Source organism: the organism of the source record quoted next, unplaced genomic scaffold, assembly GCF_019419815.1.
Source record: "Pyrus x bretschneideri cultivar Hongxiangsu unplaced genomic scaffold, Pyrus_bretschneideri_v1 Contig3, whole genome shotgun sequence".
Lineage (NCBI taxonomy): Eukaryota > Viridiplantae > Streptophyta > Magnoliopsida > Rosales > Rosaceae > Pyrus > Pyrus x bretschneideri.
Genome location: NW_025999612.1, coordinates 9,261,615 through 9,276,085, shown reverse-complemented (window position 1 = coordinate 9,276,085; position 14,471 = coordinate 9,261,615). Strand labels below are relative to the sequence as shown.

Below are 14,471 nucleotides of genomic sequence, written 5' to 3'. Positions count from 1 at the left end.
ATCCATCGACAAGAGTAATAAGACAAACATATTATAAGATAGCAGGCTTAACTTGTTGGACCAAAATTCCAATATATATAAGGTTTTAAAGTCCAAATGGTCATTTAGATTGACATAACTTGTCATTTTGATCTATGAAATTTAAAATTCATAGTAGTGGTCACATCATTTTGGTCATTCTGTAAAAAAATCTCTCTTAAATTAAAGAAACCACTAATTCGAGTGGAAGAGTTGATTTTGACAAAATTATCTCAATTGACTCATCGAGGGTACCCTCGTATAATTCCCGCGTGATCTACGGTGGTGGTCCTTGGGCTGATTAGTGCTAGACTTCTTCCCCCCTTTCTACTTTCCCTCTCTCTCTTTCCCCTCTTTTTGTGGACCGAATAGACGAATCTTGAATGGAAAATTTTCACGGAATGACTAAAATAATTGACTATGAATAATTTCCAGGACCGCGTTTATCGATTTTAAATCCTATAAATTAAGGTGACGAGTTATATCAATCTCATAACAAAAGGACTGTTTTCAGAGTCAAATACAATAGAAAGCCGAAGAGTTTCAATCAATTAACTAACAAAATATGGCCCTTTTAATGTCATATGCATGACATACAAGTGTCATATGCATGATATACAAGATGTCTCATCGGCAGTTCACAGAAGTCAAGTACCATAGGATGATGTGTACGTGTGTTGTCGCTGCAACAAATAGTTGGTCTGATATCATGTTTGAACGTGAACACCTAACTCTCGGTCAATTGATAATGAATCAAAATGCCCATTTTTCGAAACTCCTAATGCAAGACTACCATTTCCGATGCAAGACGTTACACCTTACTATGATCAAATATCGATAGCTGTTAAAACTAATGGGGAGCGATTAGACATCAAATTGAACCATTTAAAGAAGAATCAACCGACATAATTAGAGTCCTGGAGATAAAATGGGAGATAAAATGGGAGATAAAATGGTAGTGCGGAAATCGCTTTCCAATAAGAATAAATAATAGTGCAGGTTTCATTCATATCTTGGACCTCATACTGCTGACAGGAGTATGTGGATTTTCCAACAACATAGAAGGTGGTGGCATAAAAATCCAAGTGGAGCCAAAGCTTTTTCTCTTCTTTTATAAAGAAGATATCCTTTTAATATTTGGTGGAATCAAAAAAAAAAAAACAAAAAAAAATTGTGCCGCCTCTGGAAACAGACATGGCAAAGTCCACTCTTCTGTTTGTTCTTAAGGCACTCATGGCTTTGATATTTGCAGCTTGGATTTCTCTTTGGCTTCTGAAACCAACGCAACTATGGACTGAAAAATGGAAGGGAGCTGAAGATGCAGCAAGAAATACAGTGTTTGGATATTATGGTACGTACTTCAGATTTCAATTAAATAAGAGAAACGATAAACACATGTTATTATTTTCTTCTTACACACCGCTCTTTATTTATAGTAATATCAAACTGAATAAGTTGAACTGAAATAATGAACAAGATTAAACGGGAGCGTGTAAAGGAAGAAAAATGATCTTGGTTATCATTTCCCTTGTATTAATGGGGTTTTGATTTCTGCTAATTAAACCTCTTAATCCAATTTCCACTGGGAGAAAGATTAAAAGTTGCTAAATAATTTTCTTGTAGGTCTTAATTTTGCTGTTTATACATTCCCTCCTATTGCTTTGGCGATTATTGGATCTCTCTACTTGAATTTGACGCCTAAGGAGCCAATAAGGAGGTAAGTAGAAGGTTAATTATTATGTCATTAACGTTGTATGTCGAGCTGCTGCATAATCTGATCCGCTAATTGTTCTACATCTCCGCTAAATTATAATATCACTTAAGATTCCAATTTAACTTAGTTTTACTTGTGTGCTTAATTTGAATAAAACAGAAGAGGGAGGGGATTGATTGCTGCAAGTTTCTCAAATCCATTGGTGGTGAATGCTCTTGTTGGTGTTTTATCCACTCTAGAAATTCTAGCAGTGTTCCTCTTCCTCCTCTTCTTAGCTTGGAGTTTTTACGCCCGAATCTCTAATGATTTCAAGAACTTGAAGCCCTCAAAATCGATAGTGCTGAATTCGTGAGTACTGAACCCGAAAACTTTCTATTTTTCGACACTAAGAAGCAAGAATTTTCATCATAATTCATGCTTCAATTGTTCTCATCTCATCAGATGGCAACTCAAGTACTTAAGGGTGGCAACTCGGTTCGGTTTGCTAGCAGAAGGCTGTCTGGCTTTTCTTCTCTTCCCTGTCTTAAGAGGGCTGGCCTTATTCCGGTTTCTCGGCATCCAGTTTGAAGCTTCAATCAAATATCATACATGGCTTGGCACTGCAATGCTATTTTTTGCCACTTTCCATGGTGCAAGCACTTTGTTCATTTGGGGTGTCAGCCACTATATTCAAGAGGAGGTAAATCTTGTCATTATTTCAGATGCAGTCCACCGTCGCACTACTTCTAACACCGAAATTGCCTTTTAACTTAATCACCTGGTGTCTCCGTACATGAGTTTTATTCCATAAAGCTTCCGTGTTGTTAGTAATGGAACCGGTGTCTGAATATGTTCTTTTTTTAGTTTGTCAACTTTCTGACCTAGTATGTTATTCTTCAACAAATCCTAGTCCTTTTTTTCTGATCATTCTGGTGTCTGAATTCTTGGGTTTTACTAATATATCTTTCCGGATTCAACGACAGATATGGAAATGGCAGGACACCGGGCGGATATACATTGCTGGGGAGATCTGTCTAGTTGTAGGGTTAGTAATTTGGGTCACATCACTTCCTCAAATAAGGAGAAAAAAGTTCGAGATATTTTACTACACACACCATCTCTACATGGTTTTCCTAGTGCTCTTCTTGTTTCATGCTGGAGATCGTCACTTCTACGCAGTTTTCCCTGGAATTTTTCTGTTTGGCCTTGACAAGCTGCTTCGAATCATACAATCCAGACCCGAAACTTGTATCCTATCTGCCCAAATTTTCCCCTCCAGCGCTATCGAGCTTATTCTACCAAAAGATCCAGGTAAAACTTTTCGTCTTTTATCGGAAACCAGAATTTTGCATATAAGTTTGGAGCAATCATATGAAACATTTACTTGCCACTAATTTGCAGGGCTCAAGTATACACCAACAAGTGTTATATTTGTGAAGGTACCAAGCATATCCAAATATCAGTGGCACTCATTCAGCATTATCTCCAGCTCTAGTGTCGATCAGAACACAATGTCAATTTTAATCAAATCCGAAGGATCGTGGACTAGTTCTCTCTCAAATATGATCCAAACTAGGCAAGAGTCGGATAACGATCAGCTGAACTACATACCTATCGCAGTAGAAGGCCCTTATGGACCTGTCTCTATGGACTTCCTAAGGTGCACAAAGATTTAACTTTTCATGATACGTTACTTTCTTAAAAAATGCTTATTGCTTAGTGAGCACCAAATTTTAGACCTCAAAATTCGATTTACCCGAATGTGAAATTTTTGTGCAGATATGACAGCCTAATGCTTGTTGCTGGAGGAATTGGGATAACCCCATTTCTGAGCATCTTACAAGAGCTTGCTTCGTTTGAAAACACCAGCACACACAAATTCCTGCCAAGAATACAACTTATATATGCTGTGAAGAAGTCCGAAGACATTTGTCTATTGAACTCAATCTCAACCCTAATCTTTAACCAGCCATCTGAAAAATGCCATCTGAAAGTTAAAATATTTGTGACACAAGAGCAGTATGGTACAACAGTAAGAGAACTACTCGACGAGTTTTCGCAAGTGAAAGTGGTACACTTTGGTACAAAGTTCTTGAATTATTCGATCAATGGACTCGAAAGCCCAGTTTGGATGGCTGCCATAACCGGAATCTCTTCCATCCTGTTTCTGATCTTTCTTATCATTTTCAACCACATTTTTATTCCCTCACAAAAAATGGCCTCCAAATCAACGAAAGAAAAGACTCCGTCTTCAATTGCAGATCTGCTTATCATATCTTCTTTCATTGTAGCAATAACAGGCAGCATTTTTGTTGCACTTATTGTAAGACGGAGAAGGATACAGAAATTGATTCCTCCGATTCTCCAAAAACAAGGGAAAGACTTGGAAAAAAGCTCAATGCAAGCAAGTGATGCTGCTCTTGAGGAACATGAAATCCATTTTGGAGGCAGGCCTAACTTTCAAGGTACTTTTTATTCCTTTTCTCACATAATCTTTAACGAACTTATGCCAAACTGTGATTTGTTTGTAAGGAGAAACTGCTACAAGTATTTTCCATCTTTAACAACTTTCTTGTTTTGAGCAGATATCTTTGCAAAGTTCTCAGATGAGACGGGTGGATCTGATATCGGAGTGATGGTGTGTGGACCCGAGACTATGAAAGAATCAGTGGCAACAGAATGCCAGCAGAAGTTGGGTTCTAATAAGAAGCACAAAGCCAGTTTCAGCTTCCACTCCCTCAATTTCACACTTTAGCTACTATACAAACCCTAAGCATTAATAAAAAAAAACTGAGGATGTTAAATCTAAAATTTGTCTCTTCAGATTGGTCACTTGTCATTGCTCGCTAGGGTTAACGTTGTAAAATCGAGAATGTACATGTATAAATATCTTTATTACAATTATGAACCTTGTAGTGCCAAGGACCCAAGGTGGTATGATAAAATTCGAAGTGGTAAAAGAAAAGTAAAAGAAAAATAAAGGAGCTTTGAGTTTAGGGTAAATTATACTTTACCATCTCAGGTTTGAGGTCTATTACAATCTCATACAACATCTTCAAAACACAAAACATTTCACTTTCATACCTTATGTATTACTTTATTTCAATATAATATATCCGTTACATTTTTTTATTCATTAATCCGTTAAGAGCTGACGTGACGGTCACATTTGTATCACATGGAAAAATAATACTTTTTTATTAATTTAAAATATTATAATAATTTACCCTTAAAAAAATAATAAATAAATAACTGAAACCTACCTCCCCGCAAACAAACCTAGAAACCTTCCCTCTCCTCCACTTTCTTCACCCCCCTTCCCATCCAAAAACCCACCCCACGTCTTTTTCACGCGTTCTGCATTTCTCTGCTATTTCTTGTCTTTTCCCTCCCCTCACCAATCAAATCCAACGATCCAAACCCCCCAACTTTTCTTTCCGCACCCCAAAACCCACTTTTCCCACCCCCCAAAAGCCTCAGTCCACACCCACAAATTCCCAAATTGACCTTCGCCGGCCCCCCCCCACACAGTTAGCGACCCCAAGGTCCGACAAGTTGGGTTCTTTGCCTTGCCCGACCCCATCACCTCCTCCTCGCCTCCTATCTCCAACTCCCCTCCGGTAATTCCCTCTCTACGGTAATGATCCCCCCACCATGTCACTCCTCCGATACCAGCCGTCCGGTTCTTTTTTATGCAGTTCTTGCTGCACCGGGCCGCCAAGAGTCTACTCATCAAGAGTTACAACAACTCCTCTGAGCTCTTCCCTGCCTCGCCTCTACTACGTCGTCATCGTATGGAATTGTGATGGGGAATGGTGAGTTCCTGAATGATGTCATCATGATGGGTCAAACATTCAAAAGAGTAAAAGCAGTTAGGGGTTTGACAACTCCTTCTTTGTTTCCTAGTGGAGGGTTCGAATCTGACGGCTACTGTGAAGGCAAGTAGCGTCATCGCGAGTGGGTTGATGACTGTCTTCGTGGTTGTCACATCAGCTCTTAACGGATCAATGGATGGAAAATGTAACGGATGTATTCTATTGAAATAAAGTAGTACATAAGGTATGAAAGTGAAATGTTTTAAAGATGTTGTGTGAGGTTGTAATAGACCTCAAACCTAAGGTGGTAAAGTGTAATTTACCCTTGAGTTTATATACCAAATTCTATAAATTTTGCAACTTGTTTTTTTTTTTTTTTTTTAATTTTATTTATCAATATAAATTTTGTAACTAAACTACCATATTTTGAGGTATTGATGAAAAAAATCAATCAATTCTTAGTATAAATGGTAGGGGTGGGCTCAGGCTGGGTTGGATTCAAAATGAAGGGACCGAACCAGAACCATTTATAAATTAAACAAGGAGGAGATGGGGTTGGTATTGTTATTTGAGAAGTGAAGCTGGACGTAATCCGGTCTGTTTCAAATGGGCCGGTTCCAACGACCCACGGGTCCAATTGAAGAAAGCAAGTTGTTCATGATGAATCTGGAACCGAGGTGGTAGCTTCTGGGTTCTGATCCAATCTCTATACCATGGCCCTTCTTATTGATGCTATCTCCTTTGTCCTCACCATTTTTCTCTCTCCCCCAGATTTCGTGCCATAGCCTTCCTTGTGGATGTCGTCATCTCCTTCGTCCTCACCATTTCTCTCTTTCCAGATCAGGGTCGTGGAGTCGTCGGGCTTTGGTGGTTAATCTCACGACTTCACCCAGAGGATTCGTTGGACCGTCGGATATAAATTCTACATTTCAGCAGAAAGTTGTTTGCAGCATCTAAGAACTCGTTTGGAGGACATAAGGGCACCCCATTGAACACAGGCGGTGAGTTCTTTCTTGGGTGCAAAGACTGCGGTAGGGTGTAGAAATATGGGTGACGGGAGGGAGGAAAGTCAGGTCGTGCGGTGGTGTGCTCCGGTCCAGCCCTTTGTGAAGATTAACGTGGATGCTAGTTGGTCCAAGGCTTCAAAGTCGGGTTTTGTCGGTGTGATTGCGCGGGGACAGGACAGAAGGATGGTGGCAGCCGTGAGGTACGCTATCAGGGCTCCTTCGGCGGCTGCTGCGGAGGCCACTGCGTTGTTGCAGGGTGCCAGTTAGGAGCGACTTTGGGAGTCAGGTGTGTCATCATGGAATCGGACTCCCTTGAAGCTATAAAATGTCTCTCTAGTTCGCTGTCTATGGGTAGTTGGGAGGCCTTTCCCATGTTGGCTCGGGTTAAGCAGTTGGGGAGGGGTTTTCTTAACTGCCGATGGTCATGGGTACCCAGATTAGCTAATTGTGTGGCGCATGAGTTAGCGTCGGTTGATTTTCCGAAGATGTGTGATGTTGTTTGGGTCGATAGGCCTCCATCTTCGTTGGTCTTTGTATTGAGCAATGATGGGCTTCCATGTCCGCACTAATTTGGGTGTGGTGGTGATGGGGATGACGCCTCCACTTGGTGGGGGGGTCTGTGTGGTCTATCCCTTGTCACTGCTTGGTATTGTTTTGCTGCTTGCCTCTTGTAGGCTTCTTTTTAATCGTTTCGTTGGGTTTCAAACAAAAAAAAAAAAAAAAAAAGAATTCGTTTGGATGTACTTTTAAAATGATTAAAAATGTTTTTGGTGAAATTTTTTTGGACCACAGTGGTGGAAAAGTGTTGCATCCTTGCATGACGACGTGGATTCGAATCCAGTCAGTAATTAATCTAACATCTAATTTAACAAAATCTATCATTTGACCCAAAAAAAAAAATGTTTTAGAACCAATTCTTAGTAACGTAAATCTTGAAAAATGACTTAAAGTGTTTTATGCTTTGGTGCTTCTTACACAAAAGTGCTTTTGGAACCCAAAAACATTTTCTCTAAAAGTACTTTCAGTTATTTTAAAAGTATATCCAAACGAGTCTTAAAATCCCTATATTTCATATGTGGAAACGGTCTAAGTCAAGACCCTGTCTAAGCCAGGCCCCGTTTCCTCAAACGGTCTAAGCCAGGACCCGCCTCGCTAGACCCTGTTTTATGTTTCGTACCCGCCCCAAACATCGGATCCAAGACCCATTTGTCCACCCCTAATAAATGGTTCTGCCTAATGCACCTAATTTGATGCACTTTCGTTTCTTATGTCTTAGCTCAAAGATATTTACAGACATGTTGTCTCTAGATGGTAAGTGATTGGCATTTGATGTCGTAACAATTAAAGCCTTGACTGATGCCAAAATTGAAAATTGAATGCGCAAGCCAAAAAATCACTTTAGTGTTCTCCAATATCGTATATTAGCAAACATATACGATTTCGTATTAACTTTATTACATAAAAACTAAAAACTAGTCGAGGTGGAAGAGAAAGCTCCAGAACAGACATGGCGAGAGTCGAATATACAAAAATGAGACTTGAAGAACACATCTATCCGACTCACATGCGTTTGAATCATTTAGGTTTTGTGATGAGAGTGAGCTAGGGTTAAGTTAATATATAGATCCTGGTTTTTTCACAAGGGAAAATTTAAGATGCAGAATGAAAAAACGAGAGTATAACAGAGTGTATTTTCTTTTTGCTATTTGGTATGGTTAGTGGTTTTGAGAGTGAATCCCGTTACTCCATACTACTGTTAATAATTAGTAATTGGCCGTACAATCACATAACGAGTTCGTTTGAAATTAATTTCAAAATGGCTAAAAGCATTTTTTGTAGAAATGTTTTTAGAAATAAATTTTAATAGAAATTTAGGAAGCATTTTTAGTATTTTTTGAGCCTACAATATTTTCTTTAAAAACACTTTAAATCATTTTAAAAGTACTTTTAAATAAACATGACATAAAATATAAACCGATAAAATGTCAAAACATTGGATTTTAATATTAAAAAACATTTCAAAGTCTCACGTAACATAAAGTATAAATCGATTGAAGGTCAAAACGTAAGATTTCAATCTGAAAAAAAGAAATATTTCAAAGTAAAAAAAATTGAAGGTCAATGTGTATAGTGTATACCTCACAGTTTATTTTCATATCTTTGAAAAACAATAAAAAATATTATTGAAAAGAAAAAAACCAAGCATATTCAAACTGAAGGCTGCCGGAGGTTGAGTGGCGCCACTTGCATTGACTCTTCATCACTACAGCCGTCTCCGCCGCCAACGCTACCATCACTCCTTGCCAATTCAGACAACAATGCGGCAGGTGCGGTGGTGGCCGCGGCCTCACCAACCAAAACCGCCACAATATCCCGCATGTTAGGCCTTCTCTGTGGATGAGGATGGCAACAAGCCAGCCCAAGCTTCAAAGCAGTCTCCATCTCCTCCGCCTCATACTCCCCCTTTATTCTCGGGTCCGCCGCCTCCCCCACCCTCCTTCTAACATACAACTCCCTCACCCAATCAATCAACACCACCTCATCCTCCGCCGCGTCCACCTTAATCGGCTTCCTCCCGCACGCCACCTCCAACAACACCACCCCAAAACTATACACATCACTCGCCGCCGTCGGCGCCGCCACAGTCGCCAGCTCCGGCGCCAAGTACCCCAACGTCCCGACGACACGCGTCGTATTCGGTACCTCCCCGTGCTCGTACAACTTCGCCAGCCCAAAATCCCCGAGCCGCCCCCTCATCTCCGCGTCCAGCAAAATATTGCTTGACTTAATGTCCCTGTGAACCACCATCTGGTCCCACCCGTGGTGCAAATAATTCAACCCCTCCGCCACATCCGCCAGCACGCGCCGCCGCTTATCCCACCCCAAAACCTTCTTCGGCTTGTCGAAAATCCACCGATTGAGGCTCCCATTCGGCATGTAATCATACACCAGCATCAGCTCGTTCCGCTTCCGGCACCACCCCCGCATCTGCACCAAGTGCTTGTGCTGCAGCCGCCCCATGCTGGCGATCTCCGCCATGAACTCCCTCAGCCCCTGCCTCGAGTCGTGGTTGACGCACTTGACGGCGATTTCCGTGCCGTTTGATAAGATCCCCTTGTAAACCTTTCCGAACCCGCCGGAACCCAGAAGCTGATCGTTCGAAAAACCTCCCGTCGCCTCCCTCAGCTCCTCGTTGGAAAATCTGTGCGGCCAAAACTCCAGTTCCCAATCTTCGATGTCGTCGGTTTCTTCGCCTTCCATCCTTTTCTTCCACCAGTAGAAGTAAAACCCAGATGCTAAGATCAACACAAAAACGACACAACCGATTGAAATCCCGGCAATCGCCGCACTCGACAGCGAAGTCGACGGAGAAACCAGCTGGAAAACGGGCAGATTTGTCGTGTTAATGTCTCTGGCGACTCCGGTGTCGCTAAAACTCCAAGCTAAAACCCTCTGGGCTTCAACCCACTGCGTTTTCGAAGCCGAAAACCCAACGAACATCTCGGCCGATACGTAGTTCGCAATCTTGGGGTGTCTGTAAGTAAGCGTTGGCAGAGAAGGGCGGGATACATTGGCAGGGGCGACCGTGACGTTGAATTCGAGATTAGTCCCGTCAAATTCAATCCAGGCCCGGACGTTCTGCCCGGTCCGCATTTGGACCGGGACGAATCCGCCGGTCGAGTTGTAGTACCCGGCGGTGGTCTGGAAGGCGGACTCGATGTTGTTAAGGTCGATTCCGATGTGATTTCCATCTGGGTCGTTGAATTCAGGGTTTTGACCCGTGTCGAACTCGACGGCAAGCAACGGGGCGACGAAGGGGACGGTGGCGTTGGTGAAGAGGCCGAAGTATTGGCTGGCGAGGGAGTTGGGCGGCGAGGTGGAGTTGGAGAGGACGAAGCAGAGGCCAAATCCCGGGCTCGAGGCAATGTCCGGGAGGACGGAGAAGACGAAGGAGGTGGAGAAGGAGGCGACGGAGGTGGAGTTGGAGGTGGGTTTCATGGGAATTCTCCTTGGATAGAAGACGCGGCCGACGGCGAACTGGTTGGTATCGTTTGTGAGGCGGATGGCGCCGGCGTCGAGTCGGGCGTCGTTAATGAGAGTGAGGTCGGTGGCATTCGTGATGTTGGAGAAGGAGTTGAAGAGAAAGTCGATAGCGGAGGTGGGGGAGACGCAGAGGTGGTGAAGAAGGAGGAGGAGGAGGACGGCTGAGAAAGGTCTCATCCGTACAGATTCAGGTAGGCGCCGGGGAGCGGGAAAAAGTTTGTGGAGTGACAAGTGTTATATTCGTTTACTGAAAGATTAGTCATACCATTTGAACCTATATGGAACAATATTACTTTTCCTTCTTTTTCTTCTCGAGAGATTTTTCAGTGTGCATAAATACTCGGTCTAATATATTACATGTCATAATACAAGTGATTGAATACTTGAAAAATAAAATTGGAACCACTTGTATCAAAATATTTGATGCATCGAATCGTATTCTCAGCATACTAAAAATCTCCTTTTGGATGTAGTTTTTAGGTTTATACAATTAAATGGGAGGAAGAATCTTAATAATTTCGTGACATTGTCATGTAATGTTATCAAAGTACATGTAAATTTTTTTGGTAACAATACAAAAAAGGATTTTTCAACAATATTACAATTGAAATAGTTTAGAGCATTTAAACGAACCTTATATTAAATTTTCTTTTTCCATATAAGCTATTCTATAAAAAAAAAAATGACAAATTTGAACTGCGACTTGGAATGCTTGCAATGAGATTGTAGTTCATGTCGTTAAGAGTAACTCAAGCATTCTAGGTCTTATGTTTCATTTTTCCTTTCTTAAACATCTCATACATTAAAAATGAAAATTCACGTTACGTATTTGAAAATTGACGATTATTGTATGATTATAGAGGAGGGCGAGCCTTGGCATAGTAAAAACGTTGCCTCTTTGTTCTTAAAAGGTCATGGATTTGAATCGTAAAAATAACTTCTTTACAAAATAAGGATAATACGATGGATACGTGTGAGGGCCAAAATGAAAGAGAAAAGGTTGCTCCTAGTTGGTCAACGAATTAATACAGTTTGAAAGCACAAGATGGAAGAGAAAAGGCAACAGCACAGCGATTTTGACTACCATAAATATCAGTAGTCAATCCAAGACCTGAAGGAGGGTTGCTGGGTCTGTGTCCACGAGCTTCCAGATTACATCCCAACGACTAAGCAACGAGATAGAAAATCCAGTCACGTATGACAACGTAGAATTACAAGTCACAGGCCCAATCATATATAAAGGCCCAATTAGAATTCAACGTGGTCTCCTCCTCCCTCATTTTGCTTGTGAGTTTGGATTGTCATATGGAGATCCAAATCACTTTGCATGCAGTGAGTTAAAGAGAAAAAATTTAATAACCATGAAAATTTACCATTTGCGCTCACAGATGCATTAATTATAAATAAAAAATAAAAAATTCAATGAATGAAAAAAAATGTAAGAAACGATTCCTTTTTTTATTTTTTGGTCAAAATTTGTTTCACTTGTTAAACAGTAAAAAGTGTTTGGTAAAAATAAAATATCTTATTTATTTTTAAAGAAATTGCCTCTGGACCAGGTTTTAAAAGCAGCGTGCATGTTAGCTTTTAAAAGTTGTTTTCATAAAAAGCAGAGTTGAGCTTTAATGAAATTTTTATTTTTTTTGTAATTCTATCATAATTTTTTAAAACAACATTGTTCATCCTTCTATACGGATTTTCTCCATCGGAAGACAAAGTATTCAAACCACATATCAGTTTAACCACTAATGTTATATCACCACCACAATTACCACCCCTTCACCACCACTACGACCACCACAACCACCACCAAACCCTATTATTGACACCACCACTATAACCCTCACAATATGTCGCTCCCGTCACCATCATCATTGCCACCGCATCTTTGCCACTACCACTACTCTTATTACTATGTTCATTTTTGTAATTATATACAATTATATCACTTTTGTATTTAAAATTTACAAAATTCGTTTATACTGTTTTTCACACTCACGTCACTTACGAAAAATAGTTTATCAAACGTGCAATTGTTTTATTTATGATTAATTATTCTTAAAACATAACAAAAAACAATTAAAAAAACACAGGTAGGGAAATTAGAAATCCATTTATTAAAGTAATTTTGATACTCATTTATTAAAGTAATTTTGATACTCATTTACCATAAGTTACCATGTAAGTAGACTTGAGATGGGAGAAAGAAAAAAAACACAAAAAAATATGTAATGTATTTGATATAGTTGGTGTTCCATCTTCGCTAGTATGTATGCCTTGTCAAGCTAGCTTTCATATTTCGTACATTCTCCTTCGATCAAGTATTTCTCACCAACATGGGGAGTGAAGGAAGCCATAACATGCAGAACGACTCCTCCTTCATGCCTAGTGTGAAACAACGAATGAGGGAAAGAAAGAAATATGTTCTTCAAGCTAAGGTTAAAGAGCTAGAGGCTGAGAATAACAGGATCGCAATTAGGAATGAGATCATCCAAGAACAATATAAGAAGCTCTTCGGAATGCTTTATGAGGCTAGAAAAACTCGGTCTCATGAGCCCATCGCCCTCATGACTGTTGATCATCATGTGGGTACCTTCTAAACGGAGGGTCACTTGTCTTCAACATGGATGTTGAACGACATTTTCATTAGAATGTTGCTCAACACGAGACTTCTCTCAACCTAGCTGCTTCAACTCAAAGCAGGAAAAATGGAGGGAGGCATATTCTCGCAGGAGGAGTGGAAGGATGAAGAACTGTTTTATTGATACTGTTGAGACTTCTTGAGGCAGTGTCGAGAAAAACCCATCCACATGGGCTCAAAGATCAATGACCCAAGAGTTTCCAAAGGACTCTGTCCCCTACCATGACCCATACTAGCTACTAACCTAAGAATGCATGACAAGGCTTGGAGGGACTAGAGGGTGTAGGAGACACATGGGGCCTCCAACAAGCACGTTCCATAAGTCAATACGGTGAATCCAAGGAAAAGCCACATGCCCTTGACTAAACTTTTTTGCGTCCAAGAGATGATGGAAACTTATGAAGAAAGGCTCAAATTATACATAACTCCATTGAAGACCCCTTTATCCAACAACTCCTCGAAGAAGTAAACAAACTTAAAGTTGAATGTCAGACCGAGATACCTGATTAGAATCAGCCAAGAAAACATGTATGGATAGCAAATTAAGATATAAACTTAGTATACCAACATGTGATGGCATCCCAAACAATAACAAGTCAATATCATTTTGGAAAGTGTTATTGGCACTCCAAAAATCTCATTCTATCCTTCTTACAAGTGTATTTTTCTTTCCAAATATAAAAAGTTTGAAGTGTAAAATAAGATTTTTAAAATACCAACAATAATTCCCATAATTTTATATACCATTATATTATTAAAGGGGAACATTAACAACAGATCCTTCTAAATTCTTCTTCGCTATCAGCCACAAGCCAATGAGCCATGCCATGTGGGCCAACACCATCATGTCCTTGAGAGAATTTTTTAATGACTGAAACACTAGGTGGTAATTCACGCATTATTATACCAATAGAAGAATATGTATATTAAAGAATTAATAACTTAAAAAATATAATTTTTCACAATTTATATAAAAGCAGGTAGTTGTTCCTGTTACAATAAAAAATTTAGGGGTATGATATTCACATATCTCTTTTTACTTCTCACACACCTTTTTAATTTTCGATTATCGGATTTGATGAATTGAAGAAGATCAAAAGACAGAAAATAACAAGAGATTTGTGTGAAGTAAAGATAAGTGTATGAATAGCATATCCCAAAATTTATCTTACCTCCTTGACCATGCACGGAGAATCTTGCCTGCCATTAGGTCTTTAATTTTTCCCACCACAATAATCCAGTGGACGAAATTA

The 14,471-nt window shown here is 40.1% G+C and overlaps 2 protein-coding genes across 2 annotated transcripts; one reads left to right on the top strand and one right to left on the bottom strand.

Annotated features, from left to right (window-relative positions):
• The first annotated feature begins 1,067 nt into the window (after positions 1–1,067).
• On the top strand, positions 1,068–4,633 carry LOC103953046 (ferric reduction oxidase 8, mitochondrial). The gene is made up of 8 exons (XM_048589021.1): positions 1,068–1,369; positions 1,642–1,735; positions 1,892–2,080; positions 2,174–2,411; positions 2,695–3,022; positions 3,113–3,371; positions 3,491–4,176; positions 4,297–4,633. Exons 1-8 carry the CDS (start codon positions 1,213–1,215, stop codon positions 4,464–4,466), a joined length of 2,121 nt encoding a protein of 706 aa, XP_048444978.1. The 5' UTR covers positions 1,068–1,212; the 3' UTR covers positions 4,467–4,633.
• A 4,026-nt stretch (positions 4,634–8,659) lies between these two features.
• On the bottom strand, positions 8,660–10,870 carry LOC125479561 (L-type lectin-domain containing receptor kinase S.1-like). Its single transcript, XM_048589025.1, has one exon. It carries the CDS (start codon positions 10,752–10,754, stop codon positions 8,742–8,744), a length of 2,013 nt encoding a protein of 670 aa, XP_048444982.1. The 5' UTR covers positions 10,755–10,870; the 3' UTR covers positions 8,660–8,741.
• Positions 10,871–14,471: the final 3,601 nt, after the last annotated feature.

What these genes read in the sequence shown, in the direction of transcription:
- LOC125479561 (XM_048589025.1), bottom strand. Translation starts at nt 10,754, where the DNA reads ATGAGACCTTTCTCAGCCGTCCTCCTCCTCCTCCTTCTTCACCACCTC.
- LOC103953046 (XM_048589021.1), top strand. Translation starts at nt 1,213, where the DNA reads ATGGCAAAGTCCACTCTTCTGTTTGTTCTTAAGGCACTCATGGCTTTG. An exon ending in CCTAAGGAGCCAATAAGGAG is followed by an intron (nt 1,736 to 1,891) that starts GTAAGTAGAAGG and finishes TGAATAAAACAG; the next exon opens with AAGAGGGAGGGGATTGATTG. An exon ending in GCCACTATATTCAAGAGGAG is followed by an intron (nt 2,412 to 2,694) that starts GTAAATCTTGTC and finishes ATTCAACGACAG; the next exon opens with ATATGGAAATGGCAGGACAC.